The sequence below is a fragment of the Hydra vulgaris genome, chromosome 13, assembly GCF_038396675.1.
Source record: "Hydra vulgaris chromosome 13, alternate assembly HydraT2T_AEP".
Taxonomy (NCBI): Eukaryota; Metazoa; Cnidaria; class Hydrozoa; order Anthoathecata; family Hydridae; genus Hydra; species Hydra vulgaris.
The window spans coordinates 59,398,635-59,418,188 of record NC_088932.1 but is presented as its reverse complement, the minus strand read 5'-3'; the positions used below and the strand labels follow the sequence as shown (position 1 = coordinate 59,418,188).

The 19,554-nt window shown below is 29.8% G+C and overlaps 1 protein-coding gene across 1 annotated transcript; it reads left to right on the top strand.

The window, feature by feature from the left end:
• Positions 1 to 1,880: 1,880 nt before the first annotated feature.
• LOC136090061 (uncharacterized) lies at positions 1,881 to 3,051 on the top strand. Its single transcript, XM_065816169.1, has 2 exons — positions 1,881 to 1,916; positions 2,089 to 3,051. Exons 1-2 carry the CDS (start codon positions 1,881 to 1,883, stop codon positions 3,049 to 3,051), a joined length of 999 nt encoding a protein of 332 aa, XP_065672241.1.
• Positions 3,052 to 19,554: the final 16,503 nt, after the last annotated feature.

The following is a 19,554-nucleotide window of genomic DNA, read 5'->3' as shown; positions in this document are numbered from 1 at the left end:
TTATTCTTTTTTTGGTAACCAAGCTTGTATTATTTTTTTAAAATTATTGGTATGTAGAAATCAAAAATAAATGGTGAACATTTTTAAGTAGTTTTTTGGTACTATGGTTGGGCTTAAATTCCAAATTACATCAATATTTTTGCAGTTTTTTTTTCAAAAATGATTTCTTTTTTCAAAAACATTGTACAAAAAATCAAATTTTTTTAGTTTTAACTAGCACTTTTCAATTATAATTATATTCTGGAACTTTCTAAACCGAACCCTTCTCTTTGATCCTTAAGGAGGCTCACCCCTGTCAAAATTGTTAAAAAATATTTTTTTCTGAAGTTTTTGGTTTTTTATGTTTCAAGTGTAAAAATTAACGAGGAATCTGATTCTAAATTAAATATTTAAAAAAAAAAAACACATAAGTATGTTTTTTTCTTGATTGTCAAAAATAATCTTCTTAGCAACGTCCATAGCAACAATTTTATTTTCTCTTTTCCACTTATCTGCAACACCTTTTTCTTAAAAATTATTCTTATATGATTAATCTGAGTCTGTGAAGTATTAGTTTTTTAAACTTCTTCCATGTAGGACTGGAAAAGCTTAGCATGATCACAAAATAAACTTTGTGAGCATGTTAATAACACTATCATCCAACCACATGGTTACACTACACATTATTGTGTGTCTAACTTTTTTTTATAAATTAAATTTTGCTCTGTAGATTGTATAGTGATTATTTTGTTTATTTTTAATTAACTTTATTTATAAATAGCGTTTTTGGTTGTGGATAACTATAAAAATAATTATTAGTTTAAAAGAAGAGCTTGATTATCAAGTTGATAATGGAAAAAAATTATGTTGCAAATAAAAAAAACAGTAACAAATGATAAAATTAAAAGAGTAAAGTTTGAAAGTTTAAAAAAAAAGAAAAGAAAGTTCAAAAGAAATAAATACGCAAACAAAAAACAGTTTGTGTCCATGTATTCGGAACTATTAAATCTTATAGTTCAGTAATTCAGCATCATTACCAAAAACAAGATCGTTTACTAAGCTGTCAAGCCATGCTATTTCTCAGCCTTTATATGATGGTATTACTGGAAATCGAATTTTGGATATGTTTATTTTATCAAACTTGATTTTAATTCTTGGTTGTCATCAATGTAAGCAAAGTTCATGTTTAAAGCTAAGTGTATAGGTATAAAAGAAATAGGTGGAAAAGGAAAACTAACAAATGCAATTATTGACAAGCTTCGGAAAAACTGTGGCTTGGCTATCAGGCTGCATGTTAATAATAAACAAGCCATTGAAAAAGGAATTATAAGTTGATTTTACCATCTAATAAAATTAACAATGTAAATTGATGTAAATTAATATAAATTGTTGTAAACTCATGTAAATTGTCCGACCGGAAAAAATAGTTAACACAGGTACCAATGAGCTGTGGCGAGTAAAGTTGACAAGGTTAGGCATAGTCCAGGCTTGCCAACAAATATTGCATAACGAGTAAGAAAAGTTATAAATGAGTTGACATGTAATTCACTTCTTGACAAGTGCTTACATAGAAAAATACAAAATCAAATTGAGTCATTTAATAATATGGTTTAGGGAACGTTTGCCCAAATCAACATTTGTTGGTTTACAACAACTTCCTTTGGGTTTACAACAACTTCCTTCTATGATGCTGTTTCTAACTTTAACATTGGAGCTAAAGCTGTTATTAATTTGTATGAAAGACTAAATATGGTTCCAGGATTTTATACCAATCTCGGGCGTGATAAAATCAATATCAAAAGGATTAAAAATTCAATAAAACATAGTGAAGCAAAAAATGTTCTCAGTCGTCGTCAAATTAGAGGACAAAAAAACAAAAAGACAATGAAAAAAAGACCAAAATGAAGGAAAAACCTATAAAGCAGTATTATTTTGAAGTTAATTTTAAAAATGTTCTTCATCTGATATAGTTTTTTTATATAAAAATACAAATAAAAAAACAACACACATGATAGATTGTTTCATGCAATAAATCAAAAGTTTGATTTAAATATTTTACATTGTCTATGATTAACTTGTCTAATGTTCAATTTTATGTTGGAAATATAGAAAAATATTGATAGTTTTTTAAAAACTCAAGCAGAAAACAGCTACGTATACAAATACACTCTATCTGAAAATTGTCTAAGAAAACATAAAATATTAAAAAGACTTCGGAATAATGAGCACATTGTTATTACACGACCAGACAAAGGAAATGGTATAATTGTTCTTAATAAAATTGCTTATATAAACTCATTACATAATATTATAAGTAATAAGACTAAGTTTAAAGAAATAAAAGAGGATCCAGCTATAAAAAGAGAAATATCTTTACATGGGTATCTTAGAAAACTTTATAAGCTTAAATGTTTTGAAAAAGACATTTACACTAAAATCTATCCTATAGGATCTCAACCTGTAAGAATTTACGCGTTACCTAAGATGCACAAAGTTAGTAAAGATAGTTCTCTTCCAACATTTCGACCTATCATCTCAACAATTGGAACATATAACTACAACCTTGCCAAACATCTCTCTCATTTATTGTCACCATATATACCTAAACAATTTTGCACTTTAGACTCATTTTCTTTTGTTGAAGAATTAAAACAAAATAATGTAACTAATAAATTTATTGTTTCATATGATGTTGAAAGTTTGTTCACGAATATTCCTTTTAAAGAAACCATCAACATTGCAACTGATTTATTTTTTAAAGATAAAAATAACTCAAAACGTTTTTCAAAAGTTCACTTTAAAAAATTACTTCAGATTTCCACATCCGGTTCACATTTTCTATTTGGCGGAAAATATTACGATCAAACAGATGGTGTTGCTATGGGTTCTCCATTAGCGCCCATTTTAGCTAATATTTTCGTCGGATATCATGTACAAACATGGGTCAATAACTGCTCTTTTACAGCACCATTTTTTAATAAAAAGTATGTGGATGGCATAATTGCTATTTTTAATTATAAATACAAAGCCCAAGAATTTTTAAACAACTCAATAAACAACATAAAAATCTGAAATTTACTATGGAAAAAGAACAAGATAACTATTTGGACTTTTTCGGTGTTTGATTGATCGGACATTTAAAATTAATAATTCTTGGTTTGGTTTTGATAAAGGTGAGAAAAATCTATTATTAGTTTTACAAAATAATAAATTTCCACAAAAAATTATTGACTATGAAATTAAATCCTATATTGATAAGAAAATGAACCCATCTGTGTCTAACATTGTTAACAGCTTAAATATAAGATACGTTAAGCTTCCATACATTGGAATGTACTCTAATTACACTAAATGGATTATTTCAAAAATTGTTCATAAATATTGCAAGGATGTTCTAATAAAATTGATTTTCACTACTAATAAAATACAAGATTATTTTTGCTTAAAAGAGTCACTTCTTAAACTGCTTAAATCTCATGTTGTCTATAAATTTTCTTGCGCTAGCTGTAATGCCAGTTATATTGGAGAAACCTCCAGAACCTTACAAGTGATAAACAATCTTATATATTTAAACACTTAAATTCATCTTTTAACTGCAAAAATTTGGCTAACTGTGATTCTATTAAGACTTTGGATAATGCCCAAAGCAAACACAAATTAAAGATAAAAGAAGCCCTCCACATTGTTTAAAAAGTAAAGTAAAAAATGGTGTCAGATTTATTTCAGTGATTATTCATTGTTATTATGACTTTTATTACACTGTAAAATAAAATACATCAAATTTATAATTTTTTTCTTGTTCTTTTAAATAAAGATAAACCATGAATACCTCAATCTTTTAAAGGATTTAGATTAATGATTAGGGGTACTTTTATTCATGTTCTTTTAAATAGAAGTGCACTTTAAAACTTCAAGTTTACCTTTTTTCATTATGTATCTATATTTATGTTAGTTTCATTAAAATTTGGTTTCATTAAAAAAACAATTTCTTTTTTTCATAATAAATGCATTTTTACATATTGGCTTTGTTAGGTTTTATGTTTTATCATTTTTACAAATCTTTTAATACAATGTTATTGGTTTCTTTAAAAAAATTTGAATAACAAAAGTTTGTTATTATCAATTATCATGTATGATATATGATTAACAAACTTGTTATAATCATATACATCATGTATATTATGTTTGTTATTTTGTTTTGTTATTTTATATACAGTATCGGACAAAACATGGTGGACAAACTCAAATTTAGAACAAAAGTTGACTAAAACTAAAAACTAGTAAAACAATTGAACATATTATTTTTTATGTAGTTTATTATGTTGTTAACAAAACTTAAAAGTTTTGAATCATACTAAAAATCACTAAAAAAGTTTTAAAACACATTTTCCCTAACAAACTACATTTTTCTTTGGACAAAACAAGGTGGACATTCAAAAAATCGACTGAAAATTCAAAAAAATTCAAAAGTTAACTTATTATTTTTCTAAAAACTTCAAAAGTTAACTTAATATTTGGTAGGACCTCCTTTACTTTTAATTACTTCTTTCATTCTTCGGGGCATAGAAGCAATTAATGAGCCAACAATTCTCATATCAATTTCTCGCCAGGCCTTCTCGATTTGTTCAAATAATTCCTCACTGGTCTTCACATTTGCACGCTCAATCTTATTGTCAATTATTTCCCACAAATTTTCTATGGGATTCAAGTCAGGGCTTTGTGCAGGCCACTCCATTATGGTGATGTTCTTGTCCTTGAACCATTGTTTTACAACTTTTGACGTATGTTTGGGATCATTATCCTGTTGAAAAATCCATTTTAGGGGCATCTTTCATTCAGCATGTGGTAACATAACATCTTCCATTATATCTTTGTAAACAAAGCGGTCCATAATTCCATTAATTTTGTGAATAGGACCAGTTCCTAGTGTTGAGAAACAACCCCAAACTATAGCAGACGTTCCATGCTTAACACTCTTCTTGGTATATTTAGTATTGAATCTGGTGTTCTTTGGTCTCCAGACTCGCTTCTTGCCGTCGCTTCCAAAAAGGTTATATTTTGATTCATCACTAAAAAGTATGTTTTTCCACTGGTCTACAGTCCAATTTTGGTGTGCTTTGGCAAAACGCAAGTCTTAGCTTTCTATTTTTAAAGGAAGTTAGCGGTTTCTTGGCAGGCATTCGAGAAAACAATTTTGCTTCGTTAGCTCTTCGTCGCACAGTGCGATTAGAGATTTGTAGTTCAAGTTTTTTGGTTAATTTTGTGGATGACAAAAATGAATCTTTTTCGAGCTCTTTAACAATTATTCGATCTAGTCTTTGTGTTGTTTTTCTTGGCGTTCGCCCCGATGGTTTGTTTTATAGCAGTCACGAGATCCAAATGATTTGACAGTTTTGCTTACAGTCGATTTAGCTATATTATATTTTCTACAAATTTCAGCTTGACGTTTTCCGCTTTTAAAATCATTAATAATATTTTCACGTAAAACACTTCCTAATTTGTCGTAAGCCATTTTAAGTTGCAATTTACCCCATATATCACGAGTTAAATCTATTTTTAGTTTAATTGAAAAAATAATTGGCCAGACGTTCCAAAATCTATTTTATTATTTTAGAGTAATGTTAGGATAAAAGTGAAAACAAAAGAATGCGGTAAATTGAATAAAGACAATGAAATCTTATAAAAAAAGCTTCGTTTTGATTTGTCCACCTTGTTTTGTCCAAGGAAAAATGTAGTTTGTTGAAAAAAATGTGTTATAAATTTTTTTTGTGATTCTTAGTATGATTCAAATTTTGTTTTAAATTTTGTTAAGAACATAATAAACTATTTAAAAATTAATATGTACAATTGTTTTACTAGTTCTTTTTAGTTTTTGATTAACTTTTGTTCTAAATTTGAGTTTGTCCACCATGTTTTGTCAGATACTGTATACATGATATATGATATATGATTCATTTTGATGATTATATAATATATCATGTATATATTATGATTGTTATTTTTATATATCATATGTGATATTATGTGATATAGATATCATATGTCAGGCTTGGACAGGAATGGCGTGCGATTGAGCGCTATTGCTGACCACTCAAACGATTTTATTTTTTGACAACTTGACCATGACTAATTGTTGAGATGATTTTTAAATGTTTTAGAAATGTGCTGAAAAAAGAAATGCTAGCTTAACTTAATCAAGAAAGAAAATTTAAAAAGAAAAAAAAGAAAACAATTCCTTACAAAAAAGAAAATATTTAAGGGCAAAAATAAAGTTCAAACTCAAAGCAAAAATAACTTTTAGTTACGTTTTAATTGCGTTAAAAATAAATTTCTTAAAAGTTTATCTTTCAATTAATTTATTAAAAGAAACATTTTATTGAAGTTATGCAAAACGCAAATTACTTCTAATGATTGATTAATGAATGAACAAATTTTATTTAAATTACTGTAAAGTGTAAAGTGTTATATATATATTATTTTTAAATTGTCATAAACATTTATTTTTCCCAATAAATGGCAAAATAAAAACTGTTTAAAAAAAGTTACTTTTTACTGTTTAAATTTTTGAATAGACCTTAGGTCTATGGTCTTGTCACAGAGCACCGTGGAAGTGCATTTAACTAGGTAGTTAATGCCTCCTTCCTGACCATCACGCAAATATATGTTTAGAGTTTGTTTCGAACCTGGATCTCCTGCTTCTAAAGCAAGCACTCTAACCACTGCACCACGGTCGCACATAATGATTTATTTCTATCTTTGTGATTATCAACTGGTAAGTATTTCAGTTCTGACGGAAAAAAATCAAGTTGACAGCATTCATTGCTATATTTTGCTTGAAATCTTACTACTGCAGGCTCACATAAAAAGTTTTTTGAAATAAGACCCAACCTCTTTAAATATCGATTAACAGTAGGCTTAGTGAGCAGACCCTTTAGAGGTATAATTCTTTTTCCTTCTAAATCAATACCATGATTTTCTAAAATCATGGTATTGATTTAGAAGGAAAAATAAATATAACACTGTTACCTTAAACTTAATCAAGTTGTTGTTTAAGTTATTATACACAAATCTCTTTAAATAAAACACAACCAACTTTTACTGACTTTTCTTTACCTGGTTAAAATTAAGCTCAATAGTGGTTGCTTTACCAAAAATAGAAACAGAGATTTTAAGTTTTTGACCTTCAATATCCACTTCCTCTACAATACTTGAAAAAGTATCAATAGGACCATCTACTACTTGTATTTTATCTCCAACATAAACTTGATGTACTGGCGTTTTTAGTCTCAGATTCTAGTTGTTTAAATATTCTGCTTACTTCTTCATCACTCATAGGATTCGGTCTGGTTTTAGTACCCATAAAGCCAGTTATCTTAGGGACCCCCACTCACCAGTCATTTTTATTTTGATCAGAATATAACCAGACATAAACTTTTCTCAGTAATTACCTGTTTTCCCCTTTTTATCTCAGGAACTTCTATTACTGGCACAGCTATCTCTTCAAACTGATCAGGCATACCTTTTTTGGCAATCTAATCTTGTATCATTTGTTTTACTCTTTTCTCAGAAATAGACACAGTATGTAGTATATAATACTTAGCAACCATATTTTTTACTTCTATTAATCCCTGCTTTATTTTCCAATATTCAAGAGAAACCTTATAATATTGTGAATACCATAATCTAATTAATAAGATTCCCTTTAGAAAAAGCTACTCTGATGTTAGTTGTGCAAATAATGAAGCAGCAAAGTGGTGCCGGTCTAAGAACTCTCATCATATTTGTAGTAGCATAGGAAAGAAACCAATTTATGTTTTTAATTGATTAAATGTATTTAAAACATAATATCAAATAATTCCTTATGTGAATTGAAAATTTTAGCCAAAGTTGAGGCTAGTTTTTCAAAACGGATTTCGCCTTGAATAAATTTGAAAATGTTTTCCAAATGACTCTTATTCGCTGCTATTAATATATTCAATTACAATATAGTAATTGAATATATTAATAGCAAAAGTTTTTCAAAACGGATTTCGCCTTGAACAAATTTGAAAAATGATTTTCAAATGACTTTTATTCGCTGCTATTATATTCAATTACAATAATTTAACTTATTCATAATTTAAAGTAACTTAAAAAATTATCTTTCAACAGATTTTTAAAAAGGCATCGAAAAATAGTTTCAAACAAATTATTATATTTAAATTTATCATTAAAAAAAAAAACTTTAATATTTATACATTATTTGTTAATTTACACAAAACAGGTTTTTTTTAAACAATCACTATAATTACTTTTTTATTTTATTTAAAGCCTTTGTGTAAAATAAAAACTTTAGAAAAGATCATCAATTAAAAGTTATTTATAACGTAACAATTTTTTTTATAATTTCAATTGTCAAAATATCAAAACTGCTGTGGTCAAATGGTTGCCGTGGTGTAAAGAAAAAATTGCCATTCTCCAAGTTTGATTTAAAATAGTCTTTTAAAAAAAAAATAATCAAGTGATACATCATTTTGATTTTTCTTATAAACATACAATATTAAATGTATTTTAAAAATAATATATATAAAACTAATGGCCTAAACCAAGATAAATGTTGTTGGTTCAAGCCACTTTCTAATTATCTATTTAGTGAACAAGTAATTAAGATGCGGTTTCTAACTATTTTTCTAGTTGCATTTTTTTGTAGTAATTCTATCAAGCAAAACTATTATTTCCTATTTATTTTAGACACTTTTAAGCATTTTTAATCCTTATTATATTACTTAGTAATTTACTATTTATTAGTATAAAAATTGTAGTGATTTTAACTCGCGTTTTATAAAAACATTATTATTTATTTTAAAGTAAGTCATTAGTATATACTAATATATTAATATGGACTAACATTGTGTGTGATTAGGTTTTTTTTATCAGTATTAAGTAAGTCATTAGTATACTATTAGTATATAAAGTTGATACTATAATTAATATTATAAAGATTACCAATATCTATATATTTTTGTTAGAGCAAAATGCAGAAATCTTGCAAAGTGAAATAACTACTTTGATAGACAGTCTGATATGCTAACCATAAATTCACAAAAGCAAAGTAGTTTTGTTCTTTTAAAAAAATCAAATGAAAAAAGAAACTCTGGAGAGAAAAATAAAAGGAAATCTAGGATTTGTACATTATAGAAAAAGTTGATTCACGAAAATTATAAATTCGCTGCTTAATTTTAAAATCATATTTTTGTACACATAGTTATTGAGTTATATTTTGGTTTTTGTTTTGTTGTTTCGCTAAAGTGGTATTTATATTATGAGTTTTTAAAATGATTCTGATGTTTTTGAAATTGGTTACGTTAAAAAATTTCCTTTCAAATAAAAAATAGTTCCTTTTTTTTTTTTTAAACATCTTTGCTTCCAACAAAGCTACAAGCAGCCACTAATTAAAGTTGGAAGTTACTGAAAGAGAAAAGATGAAGATTGTAGAGCAAGATAACGATTGACGGACGACTTAAAAGATTGCAAATTATATGAATCAGGAAAGCAAGATGAAGGAAGCGAATTCCAAAGAACTGATGTTCGAGGAAAAAAAACTGGATGAATAAGCCTTTCAGAAGCACTTAGGAACAGTCACAAAAAAAGGATGACACTTAATTGAATGACGAGTAACACGAGAATTAATTTTAGTAGATGGCACAAGAGACGCTAGCTTTTTAGAGCAGTGCCCATTATAGTATTGGTAGAAAAAAGAAAGAGAAGCAACATTACGACGATGTAATAATGATTGGAGGTTGGCTGCAAGAGCAGGTCTGACTATGTTTACAATGCGTTGTTGCACCTTGTTTAAAAGAGAAAGGGCATCAATGTAAAAGACCGGCCCAGATATAGCAACAGTATTCCATACAAAGCCGGATTTGAGATTTATAGAGATAGAGAATAGAATCCAAAGTAAGAAAGTGACGAGCTCGATAAAGAGATGCAACCTTAGCAGATGCTAATTTTGCAACTGATTTGATATATGGTTTCCAAGAAAGATCGGAAGTAAGAGTTAATCCTAGAAGATGAAGAGTAGGTGACTCATCGAGTACATCACTGTTCATAAATATAGGAAGATCTAAATTATTGCGATAACGATTGGCCGAAAAAAATTAAGTTTTATCTGAATTAAAGTTCACCAGTCACTGTGAGCCCCATGCTGTAGCAGAAGTGAGATCCATTTCAAGCTCAAATGCCCCTTCCAAGCAATCAGAGGGTGTTGGTTTCTTATCACGACAATAATAAATGGTAGTATCATCAGCAAACAATGCCACCTTAGATGTGAGAATATCTGGAAGATCGTTAATGTAAATAGGGTATAATTAATTTAAATAAAGTTAATGTAAATAAAGAGTATAGGGCTAAGGATAGAACCTTGAGGAACCCCTGAAGTTACAGAATAAGAAGAAGAGTGTTGTCCATCGAGGACAACTTTTATGCTACGATTGGAAAGGAAGGATTCAATGATCTTAAAGATGTTGCCGGATACACCATAAGAAGAAAGCTTACAGAGAAGACCAGCATGCCAAACTTTATCAAAAGCTTTTGAAATGTCAAGAGCGATGGCCTTAACGTCTCCACCTTCATCTAATGCACGATAAAACCTGTCAGTTATTACTGTTAGCAAATCAGCTGTAGAACGAGAAGATCGAAATCCATATTGATGGTAAGAAAGTAAGTTATTAGATTCAAGATGAAAAATTAAGTGTTTGTTAATTAAAGATTCAAAAACCGTGCTTATGATAGAAGAAGACTTATGGGACGATAGTTAGACGAATCAGGTCGCTCTCCAGAATTTTTGAAGATAGGGATAACAGATGCGGCTTTCCAGCAGGCTAGAAAACAACACTCTGATAAGCACTTGTTGAATAGTTTTGAGAGTATAGATGACAGCTCCGGAGAACACTTCTGCAAGACAATAACAGGTATGTTGTCCGGGCCACAAGCTGTAGAAGAGTCTAAGCAGGAAATCATTTTAGATGCAGATGCTGGAGTGATATGTATTTCAGGCAATGGATCAACCTGTTTTTTGGCAATATCAGGTAGAACGCAACTAGTGGAATCAAGAGATGATATTGATGAAAAGTTTTCAGCAAACAATTCGGCTTTGTCTTTAGGTGAGGTGACAAAGTCTGACCATACAAGAGAGGTGGAATTATAGATTTGCCCTTATTATTGATATTATTAAATGTTCTCCAGAAGTCACGAGAGCCTAATTTTTGAGATGAGATACGAGATTTCATGACCTGAGAATAGCGGGTTTTGGCGTTTTACAAAACCTTTTTACAATTGTTTCTAACAGTAATAAACAGGCGTCTGTTTTCTGGAGAATTGTTTTGCTGATAAATATGGAAGTAACGGTTTCGATTGGCAATCGCAGCAGCACAGTATGAGGAAAACCATGGATGAGAGTGAGGCTTGACCTGGAATCGTCGAGAGGGAATAAAAGATTCCATGCTAACTTGAATCCACGATAAGTTATGTAAGAAGCACATTTGTCCACAGGAAGACAAAAGATTTCTACATAAGTGCCATCACAAAGAAAATCACGGAAAGAATCCCAGTCAGCTTTACTGTTGTTGTAAGAGGTTCGATAATAGGGGGATTCAGGTGATGAAGAAGAATGAGATATTAGTTTTAGAGGGATCAAACTGTGATCAGAAGCACCTAAGTGTGAATGTGGAGAAACTGATAATTGACTAGGATCAGTAACAAGACATAAGTCGAGTAGAGAAGGTCGATGATTCGGGTTGTCAGGATTGCGCTTTGGAAAGTTGACTGTTTGAGTTAGGGATTGTGAAATGCAAAAGTTGTGGGCTTTTATTCCTGCAGAGTCACTGACACTAGGGCCAAGCCATTCAGAGTGGTGAGCATTAAAGTCACCGACAACAACTATATTAGCTGATGGATAAAGAGAGGGGGCTTGGTCAATATGATCAGAAATAACATAAAAAAGAGTGCTGTCTTGAGATGAAGGAGAGCGATATAGAACAAAGAGAAAGGCAATAGAGTGAAGTGGTGCTAAGCGAAAGCACATAAAAGAATAGTCTGTGGATTCAAACCTAGTTTCACAACAAATGGGTGAATTCTTACGAATGTAAATGCCCAGGCCAAGCATGTGACTATTGGAGTCTTTAAGAATTAGAGGATGATAACCATCAACACAAAGATCACAAGATGAGACAGCCGAACTCAAATTAGTCTCACAAAGAGCAAGTAGGTCTGGTGAACTTTGCAAGAGATAAGACTCAACAGAAGAAAAGTTACTTCGAAGACCACGAATATTAGTGAATGATAGGTTTAGAGAACTTGGTGATGATGATGGTTTTTTGTGTTTTATAGTTTTTGGTACTTTATTCATTTTTAAATTAGATTGAAGAACTTGACTCAAAGCATAGATAGTGCTCAGATTACCGTTTTATAGCCCAAGCAATTGCCTCATTACTACTAATAAACCCTAAGCCGTAACAAAGGGCTCCAAATGTGGCCTCCGCAATGCACACCAAAAGTACAAACAGGGACACCATCCATGCGTAACATGGCACTGTTAATACTTTGATATTTTTCAGCTGTTGATTGAATCAGCCTCTACTGAGAGCTACCACAGAGTTCGGGAAACCTGACTACCAGCTGGCCTCAGAACCATAAAACTGAGTTTAAGAGCTGTACCCTCATTAGGAGATAATAGAATGAGTTGCCTAGTCATAAAAACAGAGACACAAGCATAACCCATGCATTGAATCAAGAAGATCCAGCATTCAACATCTTAAACTGGAAACAATGTATTAAAAAATACATCTGCGCCAGGCCTAATAGATGAAGAAGAAAAGGTGCGAGGCTGGTCAACAGATAGACTCTGTTTATCCATTAAGTCTTTGCCTAGAAGGCCTTCTACAAGGCAGTAGCCGGGTGCATTTAACATCTGCCCAAGATGAGTATTTTTATCGAGACACCATCTCTAGCCTTTACTCAACCAAGAGCCCCAAGGCAGGGGGTGTTTTCAATCGGAGTTGGCAACTCCTTGCATTTGCCTAAAAAGGTGTATCCTAAAAGGCAGCAGGACATGAAGCAGATTGTACTGGGTTACATGTTACCAGTAGCAGAATAATCTGATCTGACTTTAATTGACTCTTTAATTGATCTTTAAGTGACTCTTTAATTGATTTTTAATTAACTCTTTAATTGATCTGACTCCTTGTCAAATATTTTTTAAATTTACATTTAGTTATGAAGCTGTAGTGATGTAGCTATATTTATGTAGTTGTGATGTTTTTCTTTAATTTAAATTTGTTTTCTATATTAATTTACATTTAGTAGGGTGTTTTGTGTTATTTTGGGCTATCTATAAAATAGATATTAAAGTCCTGAAAAGTCCTGGAGTTAATAACTTTTTTTGTAAATCCTGGAAAAGTCCTGGAAATAATGAAGCTAATGTCCTGGAAAAAGAAAAGAAGTGTCCTGGAAAGTCCTGAAATTTCAATTTTTTTATCTGGTGGGAACCCTGATTCAGACAGTGAACTTGTTTTCCTAAGTTTGAGGATGTTTGTATTTTCAAAATTAAAAAACATAGCATAGTGTCATTGTTTTTACACAATCACCACTTCAAAACTTCAAAACGTGTTTTGATGAAATTTAAGTTTTATTAAAATGTTTTATTAAATTTAAGAAAATCCCACTTATTGTATATGTGCTAAGTGATTATAAACTATGTATGTATGGTAAATAACTAAATTATTTTTTGCCAAAATATTTTCTAATGTCATTTTCATATAGTTCAAGTCATGTTCAATATATAAGAAGCCTGGCTTTTGTTTTGAAAATTAAATAATATTTGCATAAAGTTTTCCAAAATTAAATTTTCCATTTAAACATTTAGACTTATATGTTTTTAAAAATTGTTTTAATATTGCTAATAGCTTTGCACATAATCTTATCTATGTAAAAATTTACATTTTTACCTAAGTATAGTTTTGGACATGTGAAAATATGCATAATACAATATATTCAATTTACCATTTATGCATTAGTGTCTTTAGACTTGAAAAAAAAACTTCATCAAGGTAAATTTAATTTGTTTTCTGTTTATGGTCATTGCCACTGGACAGGTCAGGTGCATACACACCCACCTGGCTTCCTTCCCTAGTCATGGCCATCATCATCATCACAATCATTGATGCACATACTGTTTTTCGCAAATGATATGAAACTTTAAAGACTAGGGGTGTTTTGGTCCTTAACCCAACTCTCCACTTAAGTGGTGTCTATGTCTGTAACCTTCAATAGAACTCAACAAGATCAAACAGCTCAGTTGATTCTTGTAATGTTGGAAGTTAGGGTTTGCCGACCTTGAACTTTTTTGGGACATCAAACTCCAACAGTATATTCAACATCTTTACCTTTACTTCATAGTCTAAATTGGCATCAGCAAGAGCCAATAAAACCAGCTCCTCAGTAAAATACCATGTGTGTCTTGGCATACTTTTTTGTAGAGCATGCTCCCAGCTCTGGATATTGCTCTTTAATATGAAACACTTCTTTAAAAGAATTAAGATCATTGTTTAGAGTATTGTTAGTAAGATATGTTTTCAAAAACCTTGGAGTAAAGTAAGTTGCAACAAAGAAAGAAGCAGTTTCCACCATGGTTTTCTCTTCTTCATTCATGACTTTAGATATCTTTGAAGTCATTCTGAGTTTAAAAAGATACAATGCACTGCCATGAATCTTGCTTCATGGAAGGCTCTTGGTTGGTGAAGAGAGAAGTTAGGAACTTCTCCACCTAGGTAAAATACCGCTAACTCACACAGCTCCTTGTAACCACCTCTTGAAAAAGTACCCAACACAATTGCTTGCTCTCCAAACTCTAGGAACATCAGGCCTTGTTAAGAAGCGTTACGCAGCTCGCATTTTGCTTGCAAAAAGGCGATTTGCCTACGCGTTCAGCAGTTTTGCGCTACCAAAAACTTACATCTTTTAGAATATTTAAATTACCTTTTGATTGTCGTTAACGTGACGTTTATTCAGAAGAAATAAAGTCGTAAGTAAAAGCATTTAACCGCAATTGTAAACTAATAGATTTTTTGTTAAAGAAACAGTTTGTTAAATAATTTTTTTGTTGTTGTTAAAAATTAGTTAAAAAAAATTAAGTGTTTTTAGTTTTATCTAAAGGAATTAAATATATAAATTTCTTTTAAATATAAAATTTATTTTTAGTCATAATAGTTTAAAAAATGCACGATTTATTTTGATGTAAATATTTTATTAATAAGATATTTTGGTTATTGTTAATTCAATAACGTAAAGTTTTAATGACGTTCGTTTAATTTATGAAAATAAATTATGATCACGAATATGTTATCGGTAACTGATAAACAACAAAAAAAAACTCTTTCTTGTTTAAAAACATTATTAAAATGAGTTCACAAATTAAATAAGAAAAAAATTTATTAACAGTTAATAAAATAACCAAAAACCAACTGTAAAATCATAAGAAAATAAACAAACATTATTTTACGTTTCATGAAAAAATATTTTTTTCAAAATAAAATTTAGTTCGTATTTGAAAAAAATAATAAAAATGAGAACTTAGATTTGTTATAGTGAACATTTTATTTGTTTTATTTGAACTTATATTTTATTTGTAACTTTTGTTATAGTGAGAAAAAAACAAACTGTTTGTATGATTTTTAACGCATTAATAAAATAACTTTAATTACAATGCGGTACTTGAAAAGACGCGAGTGACGCAATATAACTTCTAACGATGCAAAATATATTTGATGAGTTGAGTTACTTAGAAATGCGTTACGTTAAAGTCTTGGCTCTAGTGTCAGTGATTATGCAGGCATTAATGCCCACAACTTTTGCCTTTCTTAATCTCTAACACAAATCTTAACTTTCTAATCGCTATCCAAAAAAATTCAAATCATTTACCTTTTCTATTTGACTTATGTCTTGTTTCTGATCCTAGTTAGTGCTCAGTTTCTCCACATTAACCCTTAGGTGATCACAGTTTGATCTGAGAATCTTTAATAGTATCTACAATAAGGGCAAATCTGATGTTTTACCTCTCTTGTACGGTTCAGGCTATGTCACTTTACCTAAAGATGAATTTAAAAGATTTTCTCATCAATATCATCTCTTGATTCCACTAGTCGTATTCTGTCTGAATTAACTGACAAACAGTTGTCATTACCTGACATTTGTATTACTCCAACTTCCATATCTAAAGTGATTTCGAGCTTAGACTTTTCAACAGCTTGTGGTCCGGACAACATACCTGTTATAGTCTTGCAAAAGTGTTCTTCAGAGCTGTTGTCTATATTTTCAAAACTATCTAACAAGTTCTTATAAGAGTCTCGTTTTACAGCCTGCTGGAAAGCGGCATCTGTTGTTACTATTTTTTAAAATTTTGGCGAGCGATCTGACTTGTCTAAATACCTTCCCATTAGTGTTCAACTTATCATAAGCATGGTTTTTAAATTTTTAATTAACAAGCACTTAATCTCTCATCTTGAATCAAATAACTTACTTTCTGATTATCAATATGGATTTTAATCGTCTTATTCTACAAATGATTTGCAAACAATACTAACCGATAGGTTTTATTGTGCATTAGATAGATGTAGAGAGGTTAAGGCTGTTGCTTTTGACATTTCTAAAGCTCTTGATAAAGTTTGGCATGCTGGTCTTCTTCATACACTTTCTTTTTATAATGTATTAGGTAACTTCTTTAATATTATTGAATCTTTCCTTGCCAATTGAAGTATAAAAGTTGTCTTGATGGACAGTACTCTTCTTCATATCCTGTAACTTCAGAGATTCCTTAAGGTTCTATCCTTGGCCCTATACTCACTTTAATTTACAATAATGATCTTCCAGAAATTCTCATATTTTCATACTTTATCTTCTAGGATTAACTCTTACTTACATTAAATCTTTCTTGGAAACCATATATCAAATCGATTGCAAAATGAGCATTTGCTAAGGTTGCAACTCTTTATTGTGCTTGCTACTTTTTAACTCAGGATTCTATCTTTATAAATCTTAAACCCGTTTTTGTATGGAATGCTGTTGCCTTATCTGGGGCAGATCTTCTAATGATGTCCCTTCTTTTTTAGACAAGTGCAAAAATGCATAGTAAACATAGTTGGACCTTCTCTTGCAGCCAACCTCTAACCATTATCATATTGTCATAATGTTACTTCTCTTTCTCTTTTTTTATAAATATAATAATGGGCGCTGCTCTAAAGAGCATCTCTTATGATGTATACTAAAATTCAGCATTTCCTGTAGTGACTACTAAAAGTGCTCCAAAAATTTTATTTGTCTCGTTTTTTTTCCCTTGTACATCGGTTTTTTGGAATTCATTTTCTTTATCTTGTTTTCCTGTTCCATAAAATTTGCAATCTCTCAAGTTAAATTTTGCCATATTAACTTCATATTTTCTCATCCATTAATTTCCAAATCTAATAGTGGTTTCTTGCAGCCTTTTTGGAAGTGAAGGTGTTAAAAAAACATAAAAATATTGTTACAATAAATTAAAATATATATCTATTGATATATATATCTTATTTAAGAAGCCTGATAAAAATTTTGTTTTGAATATTCTATATAGTCTGTAAATTTTGTGTTTGTTTATGGCTTTATAAAAAATATAAATAAAAAAGGTTTTGTGTACCCTTGGCATTTTATCAGGTTTGGGCTATCAATGTTAAATGTTAGTGTTAAAATATGTTCGCATCATGAGCAACTTTTGCCCAACAAATTTGCTGACTCAAAAAAAATGGGACGATCCAGGATTATTTAGAATGGAAACAACGCCTGGTTTTTAAATGTGTTCTTTATGTCAAAACGAAATTGCAAAAAAATAGATGTTAGTCAGCCTTACAAGACCACAATGGTAAAGATAATTTTTTTAAAATTTTTGATATAAAGATATAGAAGATGCTCAAGAAAAAAAACTGATAAACACTAGTTTTAATAAGTTAGATGTATCACAAGTAAAATTTTATAGGGTTCCACAACATGCTAAAAATCACTCTAAGGAAAAGATAATTAATGCAAGCTACTAATGTAATGTCAAAAAAGCTATCAGTTATCCTCAATGTTAACGCAACTGGCCTGAAATGATCTTGATAAGTTGATTTTTTCAATGCAATGAAAAGCTGAAAACTGCAAACAGAAGAGAAAAGATGCAGATTTTGACAGTTTACTGACTCATGGCTGTTAAGGAAAGCGTTTAAGTATTTAATACATCAATATATGTAGAACAAAGAAACCAAGGTATACCTGTGTCACAAGGTGATCATATTAGCATAGTTTGAATTGTAGAGGACAATCATTAAAATATAAGAACACTTTTATATAAATTTTTTAATATTAATGTCAGGTGGTAGTGGAATATATATAAGAATATATATAAGTTATACATAAGAGACACAAATATGTTAGTACTAATAATTCCAGCAAGATAATGTTTGGTTAGACATTGTTTAAATCAGTTGCTAAATGATGTTTTTGGATAAAGCATCATATATTCTTCAAAGAGAAAATATATTTGTTTGTGTAGTTCAGGCTACATTTAAAACCGTATGATAATGATAAACTTAGTTATTTTACTGGAATGAAAAACTAACATAATGAGATTCCATTTTAACTAAACAAGCAATCATAGACTTGGTGTTTCAAACAGAACAAATATTCAAATCAGTACACTAAAGACACTAAAAGTTTTAGTGTTTCAGTAAAAATTGACCATAATGTGAGAAATTAGGAGTAATGGTTGCTGAAAACAGTTTAATATGGTTATAAAGAGATTTTTAATTGTGTATACATTTTGAAAGAATTCAATATTGTTTTTGTAACATTATAAACGCTATTAGAATACATTTGACTGAATTTTTGATTTGAGATAAAAAATATATAATCATATAGAGTGATGAAGCATCTTTTTTTTAAAACATTTTACAGTTTTAGAATCGTCAAAAAAAGTCAAAAGATAGAAAATGGATTTTTAATTAGTTTTTAGATTTGAGGATAATTATATTATTTTCTTTCTCTTATTAGTAAACAAATATTCTACAAACCTGTATAACATTTGTTTACTAATATGAAAGAAACGTCATAATAAATTAAGTAATTAAGAAAAGAGTTCATCGTACCAAAGTAAAACTCATACGATACCTTAAATCAATATCTAAATGCTTCACAAACTACTTTTTTTGTTGTTGCGGTAAACAGCTAATAAAGTAAATAACATTTATTATACTGCCCTCAATACATTATAGAATCGTTATTTTTTTATATGAATTTACGATAAAAAGGTTATATATTGTGTACACATTTACTGCATTAACACATGATATAAAGCATTATATGATTTGGGTTCGTTTATACTTAAATAATTTATTCGTAATGGACGATTTTTAAAAGATAAAGCAGTAAAAGTGTTTTGTCGCCATTGTTTTTTTAGTAATATTGATGAATTATGTAAATTAAAACTTTTAAAAATAGTTTCATAAATAAAAGGTTGGTGGTGTCAGAAAGACATTT